Genomic DNA, 27,527 nt, shown 5'->3' with positions numbered 1-27,527 from the left:
GTGTGGAAAATGACTCCAGCAGGGGACACTGCGGCCGTACGCTGCCCTCCCAATGCCAATGGTGAGCTACCTCCCTTTTACCCTGAGACATACAGTGTATTCGGAATGTATTCAGACCCCTTGACTTTCTCACATTTTGTTACATTACAGCCTATTTCTAAAATAGATTTTTTTTTTATCCCTCATCAGTCTACACACAATACCCCAGAATGAAAAAGCAAGATGTTTGCAAAAACAATAACAACTGAAATATTACATTTACGTAAGTTTTTAGACCCAATAATCAGTACTTTGTTGAAGCACCTATCACATTTACTACAGCCTCGAGTCTTCTTGGGTATGACAATACAAGCTTGGCACACCTGTATTTGTCGAATTTCTCCCATTCGTCTCTACATATTCTCTCAAGCTCTGTCAGGTTAGATGGGGAGCATCGCTGCAAAGCTATTTTCAGGTCACTATAGAGAAGTTTGATCGGGTTCAAATCCGGGCTCTGGCTGGGCCACTAAAGGACTTTCAGAGACTTGTCCCGAAGCCACTCCTGTGTTGTCTTTGCTGTGTGCTTAAGGTCATTGTCATGTTGGAAGGTGAACCTTCGCCCCAATCTGACATACTGAGCATGTGGAGCATGTTTTCATCAAGGATCTCTCTGTACTTTGCTCAGTTCATCTTTCCCTCAATCCTGACTAGTCTCCTAGTCCCTGCCGCTGAAAGACCTCCATTGGACCATTGGATTCTTTGTCAACTCTTTGACCAGGGCCTTTCACCCCTGATTGCTCAGTTTGGCCGGGCGGCCAGCTCTAGGAAGAGTCTTGGTGATTCCAAACTTCTTCCATTTGAGAATGATGGAGGCCACTGTGTTCTTGTCGACCTTCAATGCTGCAGACATGTATGTGCCTCCACACAATCCTGTCTCGGGGCTCCACGGACAATTCCTTTGACCTCATGGGTTGGTTTTTGCTCTGACATCCACTGTCAACTGTGGGACCTTATATAGACAGGTGTGTGCCTTTCCAAATAATTTCCAATCAGTTTAATTTACCACAAGTGGACTCCAATGAAGTTGTAGAAACATCTTAAAGATGATCAATGAAAATATAATTAATCTGAGCTCAATTTTGAGTCTCATAGAAAAGGGTCTGAATACTTACTATAAGTAAATAAGGTATTTCTGCTGTTTTTTATATACATTTGCAAAACATTCTAAAAACATGTTTTTGCTTTGTCATTTTGCAGTATTTTGTGTCGATTGATGAGGGAAAAAAATACTGAATGAATTTTAGAACAAGGCTGTAACTTAACAAAATGTGATAAAAGTTAAGGGGTCTGAATACTTTCCGAATACACAGTAGCTGTCGACTCCAATGGCTTCAGACGCTAGACGCCATAAGAGTCTACAGCCATGTCTCAGAGCAAACCCTTACTAACCTTCCCTATCTACACCTAGCCAGAGGGATACCCATAAGACATGACTTGGCTTAGGATGGGTTATGCCTCTAGGATCCCACGGTTCTAGTGATGTTAACTCCCCAGTCTGTGTCCCCATCCAGGGCTGATCCTGAGGCGGTGCACTCTGGATGACGAGGGAATAGCCTACTGGGAGAACCCCACTTATATGAAGTGTATCTCCAATGACTACCGCAGCATCCAAACACTGGTGAGTACCAGAGAGATGATCAACGATTGAAACTATTCTTGTACATCTGGAAACAGAAGCTACAAAGTACCCATAGGATGCCATTTGAGAAATGTTGCCGGCTCAGTTAAATACATCTCACTGGGCACAGATGTGAATTCATTCATTGAAATGACATGGAAACAATGTTGATTCAACCAGTGTGTGACCAGTGGAATGTTACTAACAAACCATAAATGGTCAAGACCAAATTAAGAAGACAGACAGGAAATGTATGTTAGTGATCAGAAGATCACCTCTATTCAGTGGTGATATTTTCTGAGTGCTTCACTCATACCTTTCCTCCACAGACTCGGGAACACCTGTCCAAGGCCCAGCGGGGGCTTGTGGGGGATGGAGTTTCAGAGGTGATGACCAAGCTCAGGGTGACGTCCAGCGATGGGACCAGCTACAGTGGAGACTTGCTGGCCATAGTGGACGTACTGAAGAACATGACAGAGATCTTCAGAAGGGCCTACAACAGCCCCAGCAATGCAGACATGAGAGTAAGAGGAGGGAGCATGTGTTTGGATTGGAAGTCATTAGGTCATTAGGTCATTAGGTCATTAGGTCATTAGGTCATTAGGTTTGGGTCAGGGCTACATTTAGAATTGACTGGTGTTAAAGAAATGGCTGGAGGGAATGTTTGTAGTAGGTCTATTGATGGCTAATGTTGTAGAGTCATGTCTCATGGCCTCCTCGCTCCCTTTCTCTTCCTTCTCTACTGGATCACAGAACTTTGTCCAGTCAGTCAGTAACCTGCTGATGGAGGAGAACAGAGAGAGATGGGAAGAAGCACAACTGGTGAGTTGGTCTCTTTCTCTTCTTCTCACAGACTCCCTGGCGCTTCTTTATGCACACACATGAGATAGCATGCATGGTCACAGTTTGTGCTCCTTCTTGATGTGTGTCGGCCATGTGTTGTACAGAGATCATTTCAATGACTATTCTCTGGTGCCTTTGTGTCTAGCCGTTGGCATCATAGTGACATCATGCCAGTCTTCTGGGAGATATATGGATGGTGTGTGATGCATTTGAACATTGGGTGTCTGTTTGGCGTTCGCTCCATGAATCATCAGTTCTCTTGTCTCCTCTCTCTCTCTCTCTCTCTCTCTCTCTCTCTCTCTCTCTCTCTCTCTCTCTCTCTCTCTCTCTCTCTCTCTCCTCTCCTCTCTCTCTCTTCTCTCTCTCTTCTCTCTCTCTCTCTCTTTGTCTTCCCCTTGTCTCTCTCAGTTGGGTCCTAACATCAAGGAGCTGTTCCGGTTGGTGGAAGACTTTGTGGACGTTTACGGTCTTAGGATGAAAGACTTCCAGGACATGGTTGAGGTCACCGATAACTTAGGTAAGCTTTTTCCTTTGACCTTTGCCTCTTAGGCTGTGTCTTTGGGTCCACAATTCTTCTCAAATTGCATGTCCTGAATTCCTACAAAGTTCATTGGAGTAGGAGGTCCGAGGGAGGGACTTTGGATCCTCTTCTTCAATGCTCTTTGGCAGGGATTGTGTAAACAAAGATGGAGAAAGCAAGGATTCGATGGCTTGTAATGTTTTCAGACAGCTGAGCCTTTGTTCGTTCAATGTGGACTTATCCTATCGAACTATGTGTTTTTCTCCTAGTTAATACTAGGTCTTTAGGCCATGGTGGAAAAGCAGGCATAGCCACATTGGCAGTATTCCAGAGCTGTATAATCTGAATTGGATATGCACCCAGCCAGGACACTAGGGGATCTCATGTGTTAGCGTTGTGTCTGGTGTGTGTGGATCTCACTGGTTCAGTCAGTACAGTCTCTCTATGTCTTTTGGAATCAGAACAGAGAGTGTGAGCAAGGAGGTCTAAATATTGCCATTCCCCCTGGGTACCACCCACAAACCAAACAGGGCTATAGAACAGACATCCTGGGCTGTTCCCACTGGGCACACACTGGTTGAATCAACATTGTTTCCACATCATTACAACCGAAGTGGAATATGCGTTGAATTGACGTATGTGCCCAGTGGGTTGTGTCTCAAGCGAGCCTAAAATCACACTCACAATCTGACTGTGAACTTCTGCTTACACATGGACTCACACATACGCACTCGCGGACACACACACATACACATGAACACTGTGACTGTGAACTTCTGCTTACACATGGACTCACACATACGCACTCGCGGACACACACACATACACATGAACACCGTGACTGTGAACTTCTGCTTACACATGGACTCACACATACGCACTCGCGGACACACACATACACATGAACACCGTGACTGTGAACTTCTGCTTACACATGGACTCACACATACGCACGCGCGGACACACACACATACACATGAACACCGTGACTGTGAACTTCTGCTTACACATGGACTCACACATACGCACGCGCGGACACACACACATACACACGAACACCGTGACTGTGAACTTCTGCTTACACATGGACTCACACATACGCACGCGCGGACACACACACATACACATGAACACCGTGACTATGAACTTCTGCTTACACATGGACTCACACATACGCACGCGCGGACACACACACATACACATGAACACCGTGACTGTGAACTCCTCTGTTCCACGCAGCATATAGTATTTATAAAACTGCATCACACCGGCAAGTGCTTGGCTTCTCGCTGACCTGCAGATGAACATGGCACAGTGTGTACAGGGAGGTCTGTAGCTGGCGTGTCTGGGGAGTGTGTGGAGGAGTGGTGGGGCCTGCAGTAAGGTGTTGTTTCTAGCTCTGCCCAGCCCAATACCCGCCTCGCTGTCTGCACTGCAGCCGAACCTCCACCCACACCCACCGCCACACCGCTCCTAGTCACTGACCTCACACTCCCAGAGTCCCACACACCTCACACACACAGAGAGACAGAGAGAGTGAGAGATGGGTGGGTGGGTGGGCGGGCGGAGAAAGATAAGGAAAATAAACAAGTTAGTAATTGCTGTATTTAGATAGCTAGAATTTAAATATGTACACAGTGAGAAAGAAGAGGCTGGCCAAACAAATGGCTAAAACACATTAAAAACTGAGTGGTTCAAGCCCTGACTGCTAATTGGCTGACAGCTGTGGTATATCAGACCATATACTGTACCACGGGTATGATAAAACATGTATTTTTACTGCTCTAAATATGTTTGTAACCCGTTTATAATAGCTTTAAGGCACCACGGCTAAGGGCTGTATCCAGGCATTCCAAGTTGTGTCGTACGTAAGACCAGACCTTAGCCATAGTATATTGGCCATATACCACACCCCCTCGGGCCTTAATGCTTAAGTAAGTCATGAGTCAGAAGTTTATATAGTGAATAAAATATATCTCTCTCTCTCTCTCCAGTTCTGTCCATCCACAAGCGTCCGGTGGCAGGTAATGCAGACATCAGCTTCCCTATGAAGGGCTGGAAGGGGATGATGGACTGGGCCCGCAGCTCTGAGGACAGAGTTACTGTCTCCAAGAACATCCTCTCCACAGGCAAGCCAGGTGAGAGCACCTACACACACACACACACAAAACACACACACAGACACACACACAGACACACACATAAACAAAACATTCATACAAAATTTGCATATGGAATTGCACTTGACATTTGAGAGCCTCCAGACTCTCAGCTGTGTGGAGACGTGGGGTTCCTCAGTCTCAGCCAATGAGATAGTTTGGCTCTCTCTGTGACATAGATCATTACTACGGCTACCATGCTAATGAGCCAGTCACTTGCTAATCAGAAGTCAACAGGAGCCAATCAGGGGCAATTAAGGCTAATCTCCTCCCCCACTGGTAGAAGTGTCTCCATGGCGGCAACAGCACATCAACAGTCACTCAAGCCTCTCACCTGCTGCTCTATACTGGGCATGGCTCACAGGGGGCCAAAATGGCTCCCCAATTGCACTGATTGAAATGTTTTTCCTCAGCCACCTCTCTGAAACTATCAGAGCAGTAAAGATGGGGGACATGCATTGGAACACATTTGACACACACACACACACACAGAAACACAGAAACATGCACACACACTCACCCCCCCCCCCCCCCCCCCCCACACACACAACCGTGCATTGTATAATTGTTAAATATCCCCGTTTGTTGCCTCTCTACTGCTGTGATCATTCTGGCTGAACATATTGGCTAGCAGGCCCATTATATGAAGGGGTGTGCAAGATACTTTATGTCACACACACACAGACATGCATACACAAACTTTCCTCTGTCTCGCTCGGTTCCTCCCTGATGCCCATGGGATCTCAGCTGCCTGGCCTGGAGCAGTATACTGCAGTACCCTCTGCATGCTGCCTGGCATAATTCTGTGCCCTCTCAGCACACATCCATACTGCCAGCCTGCCAGACACAGCGTGTTGGAGCGTGAGAGAGAGCTGAGGTCCTTTAGATAGAGGAACAGATGGACTTTGTGGGTTTCTGTCTGTGACACTACAGCAGGAGACAGCTTCAGGCCCTGTCCTTCTCTTCTGGCCTTCCGCCCAGCAATTTAGTTTAGCTGTGACACAGGTTGGACTAAATCTCATATTTTTCTGGGTTTTTCTGGGTGTGTTTTTTGTCTATTTTGCCAGTGCAGTCTGCCAGCACGGCATGCCATGCCCAACCATGCTACCATGGCAACAATTTTTGTCGCATGAAATACATTGTTGTGTGACAGTGGAAAACGTTTCAGTGTCATCTGGCCTTTTGCATTTGGATGTGTGTGTGTGTGTGTTTAAGTTTGTGTATGTGTAAACATGTTTATTCGGTCTGTTTAAATGGATATTTAGATATTATGAGTAAGTCTGTATGTAAGTGTGTTTGTGTGTGTGTGATGATGTCGTGTAAGTGTCTGTTTATAGATGGGTAGTTATGTAGGCCAACTGCAGAGGTACAGAGCCAAGAGGACGGGAGGGAGACTGGCTGACCTGTATTCTCTCTCCTGATGTCCTTCAGCACAAACCACTAAGACTAGAGCTGCAGGTCATCACACACACCTACACACACCACTGACACACTAACTCAAAAACATGTCACTCCTCCATCTCTCCCCCTCTCTCCCTTTTTTATTGGATTCTGACTGACCTGTCCCTCTCGCTCTCTCTCTCCCCTCTCTCTCTCTCCCTCTCTCTCTCCCCCTCTCTCTCTTCTTCCTATCTCTCTCTCTCTCTCTCCCCCTCTCTCTCTCTCTCTCTCCCCTCTCTCTCTCTTCCTCTCTCTCTCTCCCCCTCTCTCTCTTCCTCTCTCTCTCTCTATCTCCCTCTCTCTCCCCCTCTCTCTCTTCTTCCTCTCTCTCTCTCTCCTCTCTCTCTCTCTCCCCTCTCTCTCTTCCTCTCTCTCTCTCTCTCTCTCTCTCTCTCTCTCTCTCTCTCTCTCCCTCTCTGTCTCTCTCTCTCTCTCTCTATCTCCCTCTCCCCCCCTCTCTCTCTCTCTCCCTCTCTCTCTCTCTCTCTCTCCATCTCATTTGTGTCTATTCGTGTGTGTGTTGGTTTGTGTTTTACTCCAGATGCAGATGACTTGTCAGCGTTTGTCACCGGGATCGTTCTCTACAGAAACCTGGGCAGCATCCTATCTTTACAGAGGTGAGAGTGGTTTACTGACATCTCTACTTACAATGCTTTCTCCAGGGATGTGTCAAAGAAGTGTACTATAAAGGGAATGGGGTGCCATTTGGAACGCAGCCCAGCACAGAACGCATCCCAGAACCTCTTTTGATTGGTGGCTAATGGGATTTGAATGCTACCACGTAGTTCCTTAGTCTCTTGTCTGTGTAAAAGGATGTCTGAAGGAGCTAGAATGAATAACATTTCAGAGAACTGCTTTATGCTAAGCACATGTATTCAAACTGCATGTGTATTTGTGAGCTACAGCGTTCTCTCGTCCAGTGAGGAGTGTTCTCTCCGTTATGTTAATGTTATGTGCGTGTGTAATGAGATTGAGGAACACAGGCTAGCGTGGCGGAATCACACTCAACCCTCCCACATAATTCATTCACTGCAAACGGATGTATTTTGTAGCCCTTTCCTGCAGTCAAATGACATAGTTGCCTCATAGGTGGAATGTTATTAATATCTTTTACAATTTCATAATTAATCAAAATCTTTTCAAAAACCCACTATGTCAAACGGTTTTGTTATATTTCAGTCTTCTGTGATGTATATAAAGTGTAATATTGGGATGCAAACTCACAATTGAATACATTTCAACCCTATATCTGACATGGTACAGGTGTCTCTTTTTAAGCCCATAACCATGTGTGTGAGGTGTATACTTTAGTTTTAAAGTAGATTTGTTTAACGCCTTACCAAGAAACATCCTGTGTGACCCTGATTTAGCCCACTGCAGGGAAAGGTTTTGTAACAGATTCCTCTTTCCATTCATTAAATTGCGGGCAGTGCACTGTTGGGGTTGGGAAGCTGGAATTATTTGCAAGTGGAAGAACGTGCGCGTTTGAAGGGATTGTTTGACAATCAGGTGAAAACATCATGACTGGTTGTTATGCCACATTAAAAGGAAATACATGATAGAAGTGACATGACAAATCTTTACTGAGTCTAGGGCACAAGGCCCACAGAGGTCATATAGATCTATAGACCTATGTAATTCTATTATTATACCAAGGCTATAAAAAAAATGTATTGTGCGCTCGCTTGGGTGTCCTGTACCGATAAGAAATGAAATCTACTTTCACCCCAGGGCGTGCGTGTGGAAACACCTCTTCTATTTTCTCCTTACCCAGGCCTAGTTAGTTATATTTGTTCTTTCCCTTTTCCCCTCAGAATCTTTTTCCCCTTCAAGGAAATGTGATCAGTTTTAGACAGAGACTGGCTGACACAAATGTTTATGTTGACTGATTGCATTCTGAGAAGCGAGAGGGACAAAGAGTGAGAGGGAGAAAGAGCGAGAGGGAGAAATAGCGAGAGGGAGAGGGAGAAGTTGCAGATGAGAGAGAGTAGGGGGGAGGAGGCAGAGTGTGGGGGCTGTGAAACATTGTCTATTTCAAACGGGACATGGGGTAAGTGCTGGGACATACAAGGGTGTCTTGAGGGAGAGTGTGTTAGGGAGAGATGGGAACATGTGTTGTAGGGATGGGGCAGTATTACTGCTGTGTTAGGGAGAGATGGGAACATGTGTTGTAGGGATGGGGCAGTATTACTGCTGTGTTAGGGAGAGACGGGAACATGTGTTGTAGGAACGGGGCAGTATTACTGCTGTGTTAGGGAGAGATGGGAACATGTGTTGTAGGGACGGGGTAGTATTACTGCTGTGTTAGGGAGAGATGGGAACATGTGTTGTAGGGACGGGTAGGGATGGGGCAGTATTACTGCTGTGTTAGGTAGAGACGGAACATGTGTTGTAGGAACGGGCAGTATTACTGCTGTGTTAGGGAGGGAGAGACGGGAACATGTGTTGTAGGGACGGGGCAGTATTACTGCTGTGTTAGGGAGAGACGGGAACATGTGTTGTAGGGACGGGGCAGTATTACTGCTGTGTTAGGGAGAGATAGGAACATGTGTTGTAGGGATGGGGCAGTATTACTGCTGTGTTAGGGAGAGATGGGAACATGTGTTGTAGGGACGGGGCAGTATTACTGCTGTGTTAGGGAGAGACGGGAACATGTGTTGTAGGAACGGGGCAGTATGACTGCTGTGTTAGGGAGAGACGGGAACATGTGTTGTAGGGAACGGGGGCAGTATGACTGCTGTGTTAGGGAGAGACGGGAACATGTGTTGTAGGGATGGGGCAGTATTACTGCTGTGTTAGGGAGAGACGGGAACATGTGTTGTAGGGATGGGGCAGTATGACTGCTGTGTTAGGGAGAGATGGGAACATGTGTTGTAGGGATGGGGCAGTATTATTGCTGTGTTAGGGAGAGATGGGAACATGTGTTGTAGGGATGGGGCAGTATGACTGCTGTGTTAGGGAGAGATGGGAACATGTGTTGTAGGGATGGGGCAGTATTACTGCTGTGTTAGGGAGAGACGGGAACATGTGTTGTAGGGATGGGGCGGTATTACTGCTGTGTTAGGGAGAGATGGTAACATGTGTTGTAGGGACGGGGCAGTATTATTGCTGTGTTAGGGAGAGACGGGAACATGTGTTGTAGGAACGGGGCAGTATGACTGCTGTGTTAGGGAGAGACGGGAACATGTGTTGTAGGAACGGGGCAGTATGACTGCTGTGTTAGGGAGAGACGGGAACATGTGTTGTAGGGATGGGGCAGTATTACTGCTGTGTTAGGGAGAGATGGTAACATGTGTTGTAGGGATGGGGCAGTATGACTGCTGTGTTAGGGAGAGACGGTAACATGTGTTGTAGGGATGGGGCAGTATTACTGCTGTGTTAGGGAGAGACGGGAACATGTGTTGTAGGGATGGGGCAGTATTACTGCTGTGTTAGGGAGAGATGGGAACATGTGTTGTAGGGACGGGGCAGTATTACTGCTGTGTTAGGGAGAGACGGGAACATGTGAACATGTGTTGTAGGGACGGGGCAGTATTATTGCTGTGTTAGGGAGAGACGGGAACATGTGTTGTAGGGATGGGGCAGTATTATTGCTGTGTTAGGGAGAGACGGGAACATGTGTTGTAGGGACGGGGCAGTATGACTGCTGTGTTAGGGAGAGATGGGAAATGTGTTGTAGGGATGGGGCAGTATTACTGCTGTGTTAGGGAGAGACGGGAACATGTGTTGTAGGGACGGGGCAGTATTACTGCTGTGTTAGGGAGAGTATTACTGCTGTGTTAGGAACATGTGTTGTAGGGACGGGGCAGTATTACTGCTGTGTTAGGGAGAGACGGTTAGGGAACATGTGTTGTAGGGACGGGGCAGTATTACTGCTGTGTTAGGGAGAGACGGGAACATGTGTTGTAGGGACGGGGCAGTATTACTGCTGTGTTAGGGAGACGGAACATGTGTTGTAGGGAACATTATTGCTGTGGGAGAGACGGGAACATGTGTTGTAGGGACGGGGCAGTATTACTGCTGTGTTAGGGAGAGACGGGAACATGTGTTGTAGGGACGGGGCAGTATTACTGCTGTGTTAGGGAGAGACGGGAACATGTGTTGTAGGGACGGGGCAGTATTATTGCTGTGTTAGGGAGAGATGGGAAATGTGTTGTAGGGATGGGGCAGTATTACTGCTGTGTTAGGGAGAGACGGGAACATGTGTTGTAGGGATGGGGCAGTATTAATGCTGTGTTAGGGAGAGACGGGAACATGTGTTGTAGGGATGGGGCAGTATTACTGCTGTGTTAGGGAGAGATGGGAACATGTGTTGTAGGGACGGGGCAGTATTACTACTGTGTTAGGGAGAGACGGGAACATGTGTTGTAGGGACGGGGCAGTATTACTGCTGTGTTAGGGAGAGATGGTAACATGTGTTGTAGGGATGGGGCAGTATTACTGCTGTGTTAGGGAGAGACGGGAACATGTGTTGTAGGGACGGGGCAGTATTACTGCTGTGTTAGGGAGAGATGGTAACATGTGTTGTAGGGATGGGGCAGTATTACTGCTGTGTTAGGGAGAGACGGGAACATGTGTTGTAGGGATGGGGCAGTATTATTGCTGTGTTAGGGAGAGATGGGAACATGTGTTGTAGGGATGGGGCAGTATTACTGCTGTGTTAGGGAGAGACGGGAACATGTGTTGTAGGGACGGGGCAGTATTACTGCTGTGTTAGGGAGAGATGGTAACATGTGTTGTAGGGACGGGGCAGTATTACTGCTGTGTTAGGGAGAGACGGTTGAACATGTGTTGTAGGGACATGTTGTAGGGCAGTATTACTGCTGTGTTAGGGAGAGACGGAACATGTGTTGTAGGGACGGGGCAGTATTACTGCTGTGTTAGGGAGAGACGGGAACATGTGTTGTAGGGACGGGGGCAGTATTATTGCTGTGTTAGGGAGAGACGAACATGTGTTGTAGGGATGGGGCAGTATTATTGCTGTGTTAGGGAGAGACGGGAACATGTGTTGTAGGGACGGGGCAGTATTACTGCTGTGTTAGGGAGAGATGGGAACATGTGTTGTAGGGACGGGGCAGTATTACTGCTGTGTTAGGGAGAGAACGGGAACATGTGTTGTAGGGACGGGGCAGTATTATTGCTGTGTTAGGGAGAGATGGGAAATGTGTTGTAGGGACGGGGCAGTATTACTGCTGTGTTAGGGAGAGACGGGAACATGTGTTGTAGGGACGGGGCAGTATTACTGCTGTGTTAGGGAGAGACGGGAACATGTGTTGTAGGGACGGGGCAGTATTACTGCTGTGTTAGGGAGAGATGGTAACATGTGTTGTAGGGATGGGGCAGTATTACTGCTGTGTTAGGGAGAGACGGGAACATGTGTTGTAGGGACGGGGCAGTATTACTGCTGTGTTAGGGAGAGATGGTAACATGTGTTGTAGGGATGGGGCAGTATTACTGCTGTGTTAGGGAGAGACGGGAACATGTGTTGTAGGGATGGGGCAGTATTATTGCTGTGTTAGGGAGAGATGGGAACATGTGTTGTAGGGATGGGGCAGTATGACTGCTGTGTTAGGGAGAGATGGGAACATGTGTTGTAGGGACGGGGCAGTATTACTGCTGTGTTAGGGAGAGACGGGAACATGTGTTGTAGGGACGGGGCAGTATTACTGCTGTGTTAGGGAGAGACGGGAACATGTGTTGTAGGGACGGGGCAGTATTACTGCTGTGTTAGGGAGAGACGGGAACATGTGTTGTAGGGACGGGGCAGTATTACTGCTGTGTTAGGGAGAGACGGGGGCAACATGTGTTGTAGGGACGGGGCAGTATTACTGCTGTGTTAGGGAGAGACGGGAACATGTGTTGTAGGGACGGGGCAGTATTACTGCTGTGTTAGGGAGAGACGGGAACATGTGTTGTAGGGAGGGGGCAGTATTACTGCTGTGTTAGGGAGAGACGGGAACATGTGTTGTAGGGACGGGGCAGTATTACTGCTGTGTTAGGGAGAGACGGGAACATGTGTTGTAGGGACGGGGCAGTATTACTGCTGTGTTAGGGAGAGACGGGAACATGTGTTGTAGGGACGGGGCAGTATTATTGCTGTGTTAGGGAGAGACGGGAACATGTGTTGTAGGGACGGGGCAGTATTATTGCTGTGTTAGGGAGAGACGGTAACATGTGTTGTAGGGACGGGGCAGTATTACTGCTGTGTTAGGGAGAGATGGTAACATGTGTTGTAGGGATGGGGCAGTATTACTGCTGTGTTAGGGAGAGACGGGAACATGTGTTGTAGGGATGGGGCAGTATTATTGCTGTGTTAGGGAGAGATGGGAACATGTGTTGTAGGGATGGGGCAGTATGACTGCTGTGTTAGGGAGAGATGGGAACATGTGTTGTAGGGATGGGGCAGTATTACTGCTGTGTTAGGGAGAGATGGGAACATGTGTTGTAGGGATGGGGCAGTATTACTGCTTTGTTAGGAGAGAACATGTGTTGTAGGGAACATGTGTTGTAGGGATGGGGCGGTATTACTGCTGTGTTAGGGAGAGATGGTAACATGTGTTGTAGGGACGGGGCAGTATTATTGCTGTGTTAGGGAGAGACGGGAACATGTGTTGTAGGAACGGGGCAGTATGACTGCTGTGTTAGGGAAAGACGGGAACATGTGTTGTAGGAACGGGGCAGTATGACTGCTGTGTTAGGGAGAGACGGTAACATGTGTTGTAGGGACGGGGCAGTATTACTGCTGTGTTAGGGAGAGACGGGAACATGTGTTGTAGGGACGGGGCAGTATTACTGCTGTGTTAGGGAGAGACGGGAACATGTGTTGTAGGGACGGGGCAGTATTACTGCTGTGTTAGGGAGAGACGGGAACATGTGTTGTAGGGACGGGGCAGTATTACTGCTGTGTTAGGGAGAGACGGGAACATGTGTTGTAGGGACGGGGCAGTATTATTGCTGTGTTAGGGAGAGACGGGAACATGTGTTGTAGGGATGGGGCAGTATTATTGCTGTGTTAGGGAGAGACGGGAACATGTGTTGTAGGGACGGGGCAGTATGACTGCTGTGTTAGGGAGAGATGGGAAATGTGTTGTAGGGATGGGGCAGTATTACTGCTGTGTTAGGGAGAGACGGGAACATGTGTTGTAGGGATGGGGCAGTATTACTGCTGTGTTAAGGAGAGATGGGAACATGTGTTGTTGGGACGGGGCAGTATTACTGCTGTGTTAGGGAGAGACGGGAACATGTGTTGTAGGGACGGGGCAGTATTACTGCTGTGTTAGGGAGAGATGGTAACATGTGTTGTAGGGATGGGGCAGTATTACTGCTGTGTTAGGGAGAGACGGGAACATGTGTTGTAGGGACGGGGCAGTATTACTGCTGTGTTAGGGAGAGATGGTAACATGTGTTGTAGGGATGGAGCAGTATTACTGCTGTGTTAGGGAGAGACGGGAACATGTGTTGTAGGAACGGGGCAGTATTACTGCTGTGTTAGGGAGAGACGGGAACATGTGTTGTAGGGACGGGGCAGTATGACTGCTGTGTTAGGGAGAGATGGGAAATGTGTTGTAGGGATGGGGCAGTATTACTGCTGTGTTAGGGAGAGACGGGAACATGTGTTGTAGGGATGGGGCAGTATTACTGCTGTGTTAGGGAGAGATGGTAACATGTGTTGTAGGGACGGGGCAGTATTACTGCTGTGTTAGGGAGAGACGGGAACATGTGTTGTAGGGATGGGGCAGTATTACTGCTGTGTTAGGGAGAGATGGTAACATGTGTTGTAGGGATGGGGCAGTATTACTGCTGTGTTAGGGAGAAATGGGAACATGTGTTGTAGGGACGGGGCAGTATTACTGCTGTGTTAGGGAGAGATGGGAACATGTGTTGTAGGGATGGGGCAGTATTACTGCTGTGTTAGGGAGAGATGGGAACATGTGTTGTAAGAACGGGGCAGTATTATTGCTGTGTTAGGGAGAGATGGGAACATGTGTTGTAGGGACGGGGCAGTATTACTGCTGTGTTAGGGAGAGACGGGAACATGTGTTGTAGGGACGGGGCAGTATTACTGCTGTGTTAGGGAGAGACGGGAACATGTGTTGTAGGGACGGGGCAGTATTACTGCTGTGTTAGGGAGAGATGGGAACATGTGTTGTAGGGATGGGACAGTATTAATGCTGTGTTAGGGAGAGATAGGAACATGTGTTGTAGGGACGGGGCAGTATTACTGCTGTGTTAGGGAGAGATGGTAACATGTGTTGTAGGGATGGGGCAGTATTACTGCTGTGTTAGGGAGAGACGGGAACATGTGTTGTAGGGACGGGGCAGTATGACTGCTGTGTTAGGGAGAGATGGGAACATGTGTTGTAGGGATGGGACAGTATTATTGCTGTGTTAGGGAGAGATGGGAACATGTGTTGTAGGGATGGGGCAGTATGACTGCTGTGTTAGGGAGAGATGGTAACATGTGTTGTAGGAACGGGGCAGTATGACTGCTGTGTTAGGGAGAGACGGGAACATGTGTTGTAGGGATGGGGCAGTATTATTGCTGTGTTAGGGAGAGATGGGAACATGTGTTGTAGGGATGGGGCAGTATGACTGCTGTGTTAGGGAGAGATGGGAACATGTGTTGTAGGGATGGGGCAGTATTACTGCTGTGTTAGGGAGAGACGGGAACATGTGTTGTAGGGATGGGGCGGTATTACTGCTGTGTTAGGGAGAGATGGTAACATGTGTTGTAGGGACGGGGCAGTATTATTTCTGTGTTAGGGAGAGACGGGAACATGTGTTGTAGGGACGGGGCAGTATTACTGCTGTGTTAGGGAGAGATGGTAACATGTGTTGTAGGGATGGGGCAGTATTACTGCTGTGTTAGGGAGAGATGGTAACATGTGTTGTAGGAACGGGGCAGTATGACTGCTGTGTTAGGGAGAGATGGTAACATGTGTTGTAGGGATGGGGCGGTATTACTGCTGTGTTAGGGAGAGATGGGAACATGTGTTGTAGGGACGGGGCAGTATTACTGCTGTGTTAGGGAGAGATGGGAACATGTGTTGTAGGAACGGGGCAGTATTACTGCTGTGTTAGGGAGAGACGGGAACATGTGTTGTAGGGATGGGGCAGTATTACTGCTGTGTTCGGGAGAGATGGGAACATGTGTTGTAGGAACGGGGCAGTATGACTGCTGTGTTAGGGAGAGATGGGAACATGTGTTGTAGGGATGGGGCAGTATTACTGCTGTGTTAGGGAGAGATGGGAACATGTGTTGTAGGGACGGGGCAGTATTATTGCTGTGTTAGGGAGAGACGGGAACATGTGTTGTAGGGACGGGGCAGTATGACTGCTGTGTCAGGGAGAGATGGGAACATGTGTTGTAGGAACGGGGCAGTATTACTGCTGTGTTAGGGAGAGATGGGAAATGTGTTGTAGGGACGGGGCAGTATTACTGCTGTGTTAGGGAGAGACGGGAACATGTGTTGTAGGGACGGGGCAGTATTACTGCTGTGTTAGGGAGAGATGGGACCATGTGTTGTAGGGACGGGGCAGTATTATTGCTGTGTTAGGGAGAGACGGGAACATGTGTTGTAGGAACGGGGCAGTATTACTGCTGTGTTAGGGAGAGATAGGAACATGTGTTGTAGGGATGGGGCAGTATTACTGCTGTGTTAGGGAGAGATAGGAACATGTGTTGTAGGGATGGAGCAGTATTACTGCTGTGTTAGGGAGAGATAGGAACATGTGTTGTAGGGATGGAGCAGTATTTACTGCAGGGAGGTTTGAGTTGGTTGAAGGGAACAGCGATTGACAACGATGAAAATGATGTGCAGTTCCCATGTGATATTTCACCTGACCATGTGTGTTGTCCTATGCTGGTGACACCACTCTGTCCCTCCCTCCCTCCAGAAACAGCACCGTGCTCAACTCCAAGGTGGTGTCTGTGACCATCAAGCCCACCCCAGGATCCCTCTCTACCCCGGTGGAGGTCCAGTTCTCACACCTTTACAACGTGAGTGACCTTTCACATCTGACCCTCTGACCTGAGCAGTGACCTCAGTAGTAATTGACCCCTGTAGTGTAACAGAGTAGCCTTGACAAATCCTGTGGCTTATCCCATAAAAACACACGGTACTGATATTTGAGAGCATTTCAAAAGACTTATCATGCCTTTATCACTGAAAATCACTTTTAGCACTTAGAAAAGCACTAGAAAAATCTATTTCATCAACCTCACAACATGAGGTATATGAGAACATCTGTAATCAGAGCATATGTCCATGGAGGTATATGGAGGTATATATTTTATTTTATTTTATTTATCCGTTATTTTACCAGGGAAGTTGACTGAGAACACGTTCTCATTTGCAGCAATGACCTGGGGAATAGTTACAGGGGAGAGGAGGGGGATGAATGAGCCAATTGTAAACTGGGGATTATTAGGTGACCGTGATGGTTTGAGGGCCAGATTGGGAATTTAGCCAGGACACCTGGGTTAACACCCCTACTCTTACGATAAGTGCCATGGGATCTTTAATGACCTCAGAGAGTCAGGACACCCGTTTAACGTCCCATCCGAAAGACGGCACCCAACACAGGGCAATCACTGCCCTGGGGCATTGGGATATTTTCTTTAGACCAGAGGAAAGAGTGCCTCCTACTGGCCCTCCAACACCACTTCCATATGAGAACATCTGTAATCAGAGCATATGTCCATGGAGGTATATGGAGGTATATGGAGGTATATGGAGGTATATGAGAACATCTGTAATCAGAGCATATGTCCATGGAGGTATATGGAGGTATATGAGAACATCTGTAATCAGAGCATATGTCCATGGAGGTACATGAGAACATCTGTAATCAGAGCATATGTCCATGGAGGTATATGGAGGTATATGAGAACATCTGTAATCAGAGCATATGTCCATGGCCACGGGAAGATGATTTTTTAATTGTGATTTTTCAGGGGGTGCTGCAGCACCCTCAGCACCCCTGTGACCTGTGGCTGTGCATATGTCAACCATGTGACTGTTTTTCTCTCTGTCTGATCAGGGCACCACAAACCAGACCTGCATCTCCTGGGACGAGAGTGACACGTAAGGCCTTTGTCAATTTCTTTCTCTGGTGATACATCCATGTGCCTGCTGGGCTGCCTGGCTGCTGTGTGGAGCCTGGGGGTGGAACTGCCTGAATCAACTGAATTATAGGACCTCTATGATCCTACCTGGCTCTGAAAACAGAAATAGAATTACTAGAATGGACATCCTCATTCAAGTCAATTTACCATGATGCGTGGACTAGCGGCCAGGATGTAAAGTAAGAAGTGTACCCATAACCAGGAAGTCATTATATTTCTATGGTGGACCCTTCCTGGCTCTGAAACACCTGCTGGTGTGGACCATCACAGTGAGGGATAGAACTTTGGGAGACGGCCTCACATCACCTCATCTCCCACTGTGACTGTGTGTTCTGTGGCTGTTCCCGCTCCACTGTTTCTCATCTTGACGAAGTGCCCATGACACACACTGACCCTGTAGAAAGGTGCTGAGTTTGTCAGACAGTCCCGGAGCTCCCGTCTGTGGGTGATGGGAGATGGGACGGGGTTGACACTAACCCCCACGCTGCTAACACCGCGCCGACAGTGATGCAGGATGTAGAAAATTAAGTGTTGCTCACAGCTTTCTCTCCTGGGCACACGAACCAAGGCATCAACACAGAGGGATGAATGGAGAGTGCTTTGGGATCTCCTGAGTCGGACAAAGAGAGAGGGAGAGAGTGTATATATGTGTAGTAAGAGAGAGAGAGAGAGAGAGAGAGAGAGAGAGAGAGAGAGAGAGAGAAAAAAAAGAGAGAAAAAGAGAAAAAGAGAGAAAAAGAGAGAAAAAGAGAGAAAAAGAGAGAAAAATGCGTTGCACAGTTCAACTGAACAGCTAATGTGGGTCCAATTAACACACTCTTCATATGCCTCATACACTTAAAGTACCATTTAGTTTTAAAACCCAAAACAGAGAGAGTGAGTGAGTGAGTGAGTGAGTGAGTGAGTGAGTGAGTGAGTGAGTGAGTGATGGTGGTGAGTGAGTGAGTGAGTGAGTGAGTGAGTGAGTGAGTGAGTGAGTGAGTGAGTGAGAGATAGAGAAGCTGTGTGCAAGTGCGAGAAAGAGCAAGAGAGAGTAGAAAGCACAATGTGCCCATGGCTTTATTGCAATGCAGGTTGGAGATTTGCATTTCGATAAGTGTGTACACTTGTGTTACTGAGACGAGGCATAGAACAGAGCAATCTTTTGCCATAAAAAAAGTTGAACCAGGGAAATGTAGACCGAGAGAGAGAAAGAACGACCGAACAATGAGGGAAGAGGAGGGATACAGTGTTGAGAGAAAGCAAGAGGGGTGAGAGAGGATATAGGAAGATGGATAGAGAGGCAGAGCGAGAGAGAGGGAGAGAGAACAAAACAAAATCTAATCTAGCTTCACCCACCATGTTGGGGAGTGTGGGGAGAGAAGGGGGAGGTGAGGAAGGGGGGGTTCTAAAGCTAAATGTAAATCCATCTTGGACAGCAGCTATGATTAATGAGTTAATTTGGGGGGGAGAAATTGAAATGTGAGAAGGCGTCCTTGTCATGGTGGTGTCTTGTTGATAAGGGCTGTGAGAGGGCGAGGCAAGCGGGTGTGAGACGGGTGGTCTTCTCTCCTAGGGCTCACACTTCGGTCTGGGGTGGGGTATCAATTACAACAGCAGTGTTGCCCCCCTGGCCTGCATGTTGGCATTCAATGTAATGAATCTTGCCCTGGAGGCAGCTCTGCAGAGAGGTCACTAGCTGGCACAGCCACAAAGTAATACAATCTAAACCTAACCCTAACCGTAACTCTAACTTTAACTACACTGCTAACCCTAACCCTACACTTATGTTAAGACCAAAAAGCCCCCAAAATATATATATATATATTACGATACAGCCAATTTTGACTTTGCAGTTGGCCCATCTAGTGGATATTTCTCAGTTCTGCTTCAGGGCAAGATTCATAATAATAAACATCAACCTGCTCCTGACCTGGCCCAGGTACCCTCCCTACCTTATCTCTCCTCACCCACCTCCACTTCTTTATAAACCCACGATCTGTTTTGTTCTCTTTACAGTTTGTTTCTTATTGAATTTAGCTTCCCCTGTTCTTTAATCTGTCTGTTGGTTTTAGTTAATACATAATTCATTATGATTTCCAGCGCTGGATGTTATAGCACCAGACTAAACCATTTCTGAAATAATGTCAAATATTTTCACCTGGGCTTGATTGAGCTTGTCTTAGGGATAGGTGGGACACCGGCCGACAACATCTGGTGAAATTGGAGGGCGTGCAATTCAAATAAATATTCAAAATATTAAACATTCATGAACATACAAGAAGGGGGTATATCATTTAAAACCTTAATTTCTTGTTAATCTAACTGCGTTGTCCAAGTGTTTTCTATCCAATGCTACCAATTATATGCATTTCCTGGCTTCTGGGCCTGAGTAACAGGCAGTTTACGTTGGGCATGTCAGTCAGGCGGAAATTCAGGAAACTAGACCCTATCCCTTAAATTGGAACCAATAGAAATGTCGGAAAAGTTGCCAACCCTGCCCATTTGGCTCTGTAGGTAGACTAGAGCAAACTCTAAGCTTATTTAAGATATTTAAAATCGTATTTGAACCCAGGGATGTCTGGGATGTTGTGGCTGTCAGGCAGAGGCCCTGCTGTCCCATTCATTCATGTGGTCCTGACCTGTTGTTGGCAGGGACCGTTCACACATGCCGTGCTGCTGGACCGCCACCCAAATTATCCCATCAGACCGCGGTGAGGCCTGTGTGTGTGTGTGTGTGTGTGTGTGTGTGTGTGTGTGTGTGTGTGTGTGTGTGTGTGTGTGTGTGTGTGTGTGTGTTGCTGTGGCTTGCTGTGTGGTTGGGAGAGCGGCCTAATCGTGTCATCCACAGAGACTCTGCGCTGAGTTACAATATTGGATTTCTGTTAGGGTGATGTGCTAATGTTAGCACTGAGCCTACTCCTGGGGCTACAAGACTGTACATCTCTCTCTCTCTCTCTCTCTCTCTCTCTCTCTCTCTCTCTCTCTCACTCTCTCTCTCTCTCTCTCTCTCTGCTCGTCATGGTTTTCAACCCTTAACACTCTCCAACCATATGCACCATGGGTAACCCTATCAGGGACTGCTATGAGGTGGCCCTGGTGCACTGTGGGTGACCCTGTTGGAGGCCGTGGTGTGTTGTGATGAGATGTGTTTGGCCCTGAGGTACAGACCTGGGTTCAAATAGTACTGGGTTTCTTTCAAATACGTCATCTGCTCTTGATTGAGCCTACCTAGAGCAATGGCACCACTGGAATCATCAACACAGTGCAAACACTGCCCAACGGGCTCTCCAGACTGAAGCAATTCACTGTTTCAAAGTATTGGAAAGAACACAACTACAATATGAACCCAGGTCTGCTGAAGCACAGTCCCAGGCTGTCACTGGTTTGTTGATTTGTTGGTTGGTTAACCCTGGGGGCTGCTGTGTGTTCCTGGTGCCACTAGCCCCAGAGACCTGCAGGAGACCATGTTCCCCCAGTCTTGATGAGTCCCTTTGGGGACCACTCTGTCTGGGAAGAGGATGTAAGGGCTCACTTGAGATGGATGGAGTGTGACATCACCAATGTGCCATCAAGCATCACTGTGCCATGGGAGAGAGAAACACACAACTCCCATGAAGACATGAGGAACCAACAACGATTGGGTCATTCTCTGTGCACCTCCAGTCAGACCGATATGAAGAGAGGACTAAAACTGAGCCTTTGTCAGGGTTTTAGAACAGCTGTGTGATAACTTAGCCACTTGTGGAAGGTCTGATGTTGTAAACAACAATGAAATAGCTGCAGTCTGACATTTCAGCACCATGAATAGTGGGAAAATATGGTTTCTGATATTTGGAGTTCAGCACCACATTGTAGTGGACAGCGTATTGGCAATGCAACATCACTGGCCACTGAGAATACCCCATTAAATGAGGGAAGAGGCCTACAAGCAAGACGTCTAGAGGGGAAGGCTCCCCATGAACTCCCCGCTAAGCTGTTCAGCAATATTGTTTTTGAATCTTAAAACTTTAGAATTGTTAGTAATGCTTTATAGCAAAAGTGGGTAAAAGTTGAGTAAATCCCATAAACAGTTAGTGACAAAGTGGTGTGGATTTAGCCTGGTCCATTTAGGGCAATTAAGACTTAGAAAAACATGGTATCTGTCAAAGTTCAGTCAACACTCACTCTTTTTACCTTTATTTACCTAACAGAGAAATGAACTACATATGTATTTAAAGTGCTTTCCTATTGGGTTAGACATGCAGTTATTGTTGATGTATTGTCCAGTATGCTACAACAAAGACCTAGAGCAGGCCATCAAAAACCTATTTACCTGTAAATGGAAGTTAGGATGTCATTATAGCCACATGAAGTACTGTAAAATGGGTTCACACAATAAAACATGTTTTCCAGCTGATTCATTGTATATTACGTACACAAATATAATCTCTTTAGCTTTTTAATTGTTCCACCAATAACGCAATCTAAATCTAGGGATAAATAATGAGATTTAATAATAACTTAGATTTGCATTATTATTATTATTGTTGTTATAACCCCCTTGCTATTGTTTGTTTTTGGGTCAATTCTAAATTCCAACTCTATATTGCAATAACCTGGCCAAGCAGAAACCTGAGCAGCACGGCGTCTGGCTCACAGATAACCTTTCATCCCCATTTTCACTGCGTTTTCTGCGCTCTTGCTCGCTAACCGCGGAGATTTAAAGGGGATTTGGAATTAAATAGCTGGTGTCTGTAACGTGGTGGGGGATTTGACTAGCTTTCACCCGTTTTTATTCACCGCAGCGCTCTCTCTCTCTTTTCCCGCAGCTCATCGCTGCTCGGATCGTGGTCTGCCAGGGGCTGCAGAGCCGTGCCTATCGACTCATTCAGCACCAAATGCGTGTGTGACAGACTCTCTACCTTCGCCATTTTAGCACGGCTAAATCCTGACATGGTAAGTCCGACAACTTCCTTCATTATTTTATGTTAGGGTATCCGAATCGAGGTGCTTGTGTATGTAACTCACGGGTTTAGTGGAAAAGGGCGTCATTGCCATTCGGTATCAACAGCACCCTCGCGCGCGCCCGCCCTCTCTCTCTCTCTCCTCTCTCTTGCTTGCGACATGCAGATGCCATTCAGCAAGTGCTCTGTGTGTTCTCAAATAAATAATTTGGGCATCTTTCAAGTCGTCCCACCGAGCAGAAAAGGGAGATTTGTGTCGACATGACACATTTTAGCCGAGGTACATTCAGTTTATATATTCCAACTGCAAAATGACCGTGTTGACTATTGATTTGCACACATTACCTGCTGAATAAGAAATTGTTAGTCTATGTGAACAATTATTTTAGGGTTTTAGATTAGCTATTATTATAATCATGTTCAGAATCCTTGCATATTTCATGTGAACCCTGTCCAATGTAACATAATAACATATTATTCCAGCATTTTGACAAATTAAATCATATTTTCCTGCACCTGTCTCCATTGGAATGCTGCTATGCTCCATGCATGCTGCCTAAATATTCTCAAATGATGCAATAACATATAATGGGGCTGAAATAACTGACTAAATCATAGATAATCACTATTTGATTCCAGCTGGAGATAAATAGGTGTGTTGATATGACAATATCTTTACCAAACCCTGCAGAATTCCAGTGATGGCTCAAACCGCTCAAATGTGGCCCAGTTTCTGAGGCGAGATGAAAAGCCCAGTACTGTCATTGTGAGGAAGTGTTCATTCAGAGCGATTCGTTATTATTAGACTGGAAACTGCTTCTGAAGCAGTTGTTCACTAGTTGCCCTGGTAACAGCATGGACGGGCACAAATGGCTCTTAAAGCTATAGAAGACCCTATACTAATTCACCACCACAGCCTTTGTGCTGTGTGGCCTAGATAGAGGGAAGGGAAGAACGCCTAGATAGAGGGAAGGGAAGAACACCTAGATAGAGGGAAGGGAAGAACGCCTAGATAGAGGGAAGGGAAGAACACCTAGATAGAGGGAAGGGAAGAACGCCTAGATAGAGGGAAGGGAAGAACGCCTAGATAGAGGGAAGGGAAGAACGCCTAGATAGAGGGAAGGGAAGAACGCCTAGATAGAGGGAAGGGAAGAACACCTAGATAGAGGGAAGGGAAGAACACCTAGATAGAGGGAAGGGAAGAACGCCTAGATAGAGAGAAGGGAAGAACGTCTAGATAGAGGGAAGGGAAGAACGCCTAGATAGAGGGAAGGGAAGAACGCCTAGATAGAGGGAAGGGAAGAACGCCTAGATAGAGGGAAGGGAAGAACGCCTAGATAGAGGGAAGGGAAGAACGCCTAGATAGAGGGAAGGGAAGAACGGATGGATGGATGAAGGGAGGGATGGAATACCATTCATTTACCACTCCTGGGCCAAAATATTCAGACAGATGCGACATTTACTAGTTTCAGATATGCATGTGGTTTTTATATGGCGGTTCCAAAATGCTACATCAAAAGGAGGGGATAAGGATGAGAAAATGTGCACCTGCAAGCAATGGACAAGCTTGATTTGATGGGTCTTAGGAAAGCAAATAAACACGGCAGTCTTTCGCCCTGAGAATCTGCAGCTGTGTGTTTGATGTTCTGTATCTCTCTCTTCTCCCTCTCTCACACTCCCTCTGTCTTCCCCTCGTCCATCCTAGAGCTATGATTATTCAGCCAGGGGGGGATGATCTTGGAAATGTGTGTTTGTGTGTGTGTTTGTGCACTTCTGCAAGATGTTTACAGATCATCACTTGCGATACACACACAGAAGCAGTTGCTATCCTTATTACACACAGCTGCACACATGCATACGGTTACACATACGACAAACACACACACACACACACTGTTTATTTGGCGTGTGCCTGTGCGATGGGCAGCAGTCGTAGTAGCATCATGTGTTAATAGCACTCCGCAAGTGATTGCTGCTTCTCCCTGGCAGGACACAGTGTTATCCTCTCCCTCATTCCTCCTTCCATCTCTCTACCTCTATTCATCCCCCTCTCTACCTGGGCACTCAACAGGCCGTTTCACAGCAGTGTCGCAGTCTGGGGGCTTTTAGATGCCCTAAGGGAAGCATATTGTGGCAATTATATTAACCTGGTACTGTGCCAGGAGAGAAGGGCACTCCTTTTCCTCCCCCTCCCTCTCTTTCATCTTCTCCCTCCCTTCTTCCCTCCTGCCATGCTAGTGGGGTTGTGAGACAGCCATGGATATTGAACTAGCTAATTATTCCTGCAACAACACTTGCCACATTCTGAATGGCGCATCCCCTCTCCTCTGTCTGCAGCTAGCCTCATACAGCCCCAGAATGACAAACACCCAGTCTCTCACTGTCTCTCTTCTACCCCTTTATCCCATCTTCCTCTCCCTCCTGCTTAGTCATTTTCCCACATCCTTTTCCTCTGCTGCTTTCTCTGCCTCTCTCTCTCTCTCTCTCTCTCTCTCTCTCTCTCTCTCTCCCTCTCTCTCTCTCTCTCTCTCTCTCTCTCTCTCTCTCTCTCTCTCTCTCTCTCTCTCTCTCTCTCTCTCTCTCTCTCTCTCTCTCTCTCTCTCTCTTCTCTCTCTCTCTCTCTCTCTCTCTCTCTCTCTCTCTCTCTCTCTCTCTCTCTTTCTCTCTCTCTCTCTCTCTCTTTCTCTCTTTCTCTCCACATAGTAGGTCTCTGTCCCGCCCCTTTATCACTCACTCTCTTCATCTCTCCTCTCCTGTCTTCTGTAATGTTACCACGTTCAGTCAGTCCTACTCAGCTGCAGGCTGTAGAAGGAGAGAGAGAAATTCACTGCAGTCTTATCAAAAGGCTCAAACTTGAACCCAGCAGGCTTGTGTTTTTGGGAATAGGATGAATGAATGTGTGTGTGTGTGTGTGTGTGTGTGTGTGTGTGTGTGTGTGTGTGTGTGTGTGTGTGTGTGTGTGTGTGTGTGTGTGTGTGTGTGTGTGTGTATGAGAGACAGACAACTCTTTGTTAGGATGTGTCATGGGTCTATGAGTACGCAGTTCACACACCTACAGACCTGCCTTTGAAAATGTAACCCATAGTAGACCTCTAGATAGTAAGACATAGATCAACTAACTCAGCAGAACCACAGAACAGCCTTGTGTTTCCCATTATATCAGAGAGACTGTTCCTCATGCTGTAGCTTCACCACGACTCATTCATTGATTCATGTTCATTTAGAAGCTATCCTACTTGGGTGTTGTTAACACGATGATACTGTATGTATACCTGTATATCTGCATTGATATAGCAGCAACCAACAAATCAAGAACACAATTTAGCCATTGAGAGACTTACAGTTGAAGTCGGAAGTTTACATACACCTCAGCCAAATACATTTAAACTCAGTCTTTCACAATTCCTGACATTTAATCTTAGTAAAAATTCCCTGTTTTAGGTCAGTTAGGATCACTATTTTATTTTAAGAATGTGACATGTCAGAATAGTAGTAGAGATAATTATTTCATCACATTTCCAGTGGGTCAGAAGTTTACATACATTCAATTAGTGTTTGGTAGCATTACCTTTAAATTGTTTAACTTGGGTCAAACGTTTCGGGTAGCCTTCCACTAGCTTCCCACAATAAGTTGGGTGAATTTTGGCCCATTCCTCCTGACAGAGCTGGTGTAACTTAGTCCGGTTTGTAGGCCTCCTTGCTCGCACACGCTTTTTCAGTTCTGCCCACAAATGTTCTATGGGATTGAGGTCAGGGCTTTGTGATGGACACTCCAATACCTTGACTTTGTTGTCCTTAAGCCATTTTTCCACAACTTTGGAAGAATGCTTGGGGTCATTGTCCATTTAGAAGATCCATTTGCGACCAAGCTTTAACTTTCTGACTGATTTCTTGAGATGTTGCTTTAATATATCCACATACTTTTCTTGCCTCATGATGCCATCTATTTTGTGAAGTGCACTAGTCCCTCCTGCAGCAAAGCACCCCCACAACATGATGCTGCCACCCACGTGCTTCATGGTTGGGACGTTGTTCTTTGGCATGCAAGCCTCCCCATTTTTCTCCAAAGATAACGATGGTCATTATGGCCAAACAGTTCTATTTTTGTTTCATCAGACCAGAGGACATTTCTCCAAAAAGTATGATATTTGTCTACAAGTGCAATTGTAGTCTGGCTTTTTTATGACGGTTTCGGAGCAGTGTCTTCTTCCTTGCTGAGTGGCCTTTCAGGTTATGTCGATATAGGACTCATTTTACTGTGGATATAGATACTTTTGTACCTGTTTCCTCCAGCATCTTCACAAAGTCCTTTGCTGTTGTTCTGGGATTGATTTGCACTTTTCGCACAAAAGTACGTTCATCTCTAGGAGACAGAACGTGTCTCCTTCCTGAGCAGTATGACGGCTGCGTGGTCCCATGGTGTTTATACTTGTGTACTGTTGTTTGTACAGATGAACGTTGTACCTTCAGGCGTTTGGAAATTGCTCCCAAGGATGAATCAGACTTGTGGAGGTAAAAGAAACTATTCTGAGGTCTTGGCTGATTTCTTCTTTATTCTTTATTTTCCCATGATGTCACTGAGTATGAAGGTAGGCCTTGAAATACATCCACAGGTACACCTCCAATGTCAATGAGCCTATCAGAAGCTAAAGCCAAGACATCATTTTCTGGAATTTTCCAAGCTGTTTAAAGGCACAGTCAACTTAGTGTATGTAAACTTCAGACCCACTGGAATTGTGATACAATGAATTCTAAGTGAAATAATCCGTCTGTTAACAATTGTTGGAAAAATGACTTGCCTCATGCACAAAGTAGATGTCCTAACCGATTTGCAAAAACTTTACTTTGTTAACAA

General features: G+C 46.6%; 1 protein-coding gene across 2 annotated transcripts in view; it reads left to right on the top strand.

The window, feature by feature from the left end:
• LOC115142166 (adhesion G protein-coupled receptor B1-like) overlaps positions 1-27,527 on the top strand; it is a 67,864-nt gene that overhangs the window by 23,678 nt on the left and 16,659 nt on the right. For both annotated transcript variants that reach the window (XM_065028007.1, XM_065028006.1), the window contains 10 exons: positions 1-61; positions 1,551-1,657; positions 1,987-2,181; positions 2,411-2,479; positions 2,909-3,017; positions 5,015-5,158; positions 7,161-7,236; positions 16,517-16,619; positions 17,663-17,706; positions 22,538-22,664. The exon at positions 1-61 is cut by the window's left edge and continues 41 nt beyond it. In XM_065028007.1, the coding sequence (XP_064884079.1) occupies positions 1-61; positions 1,551-1,657; positions 1,987-2,181; positions 2,411-2,479; positions 2,909-3,017; positions 5,015-5,158; positions 7,161-7,236; positions 16,517-16,619; positions 17,663-17,706; positions 22,538-22,664 (1,035 nt within the window). The remainder of the gene's footprint in view (positions 62-1,550; positions 1,658-1,986; positions 2,182-2,410; positions 2,480-2,908; positions 3,018-5,014; positions 5,159-7,160; positions 7,237-16,516; positions 16,620-17,662; positions 17,707-22,537; positions 22,665-27,527) is intronic.

Source organism: Oncorhynchus nerka, linkage group LG14 (genome assembly GCF_034236695.1).
Source record: "Oncorhynchus nerka isolate Pitt River linkage group LG14, Oner_Uvic_2.0, whole genome shotgun sequence".
In the NCBI taxonomy this organism is placed as follows: domain Eukaryota; kingdom Metazoa; phylum Chordata; class Actinopteri; order Salmoniformes; family Salmonidae; genus Oncorhynchus; species Oncorhynchus nerka.
This window is presented reverse-complemented; position numbering and strand designations above follow the sequence as displayed.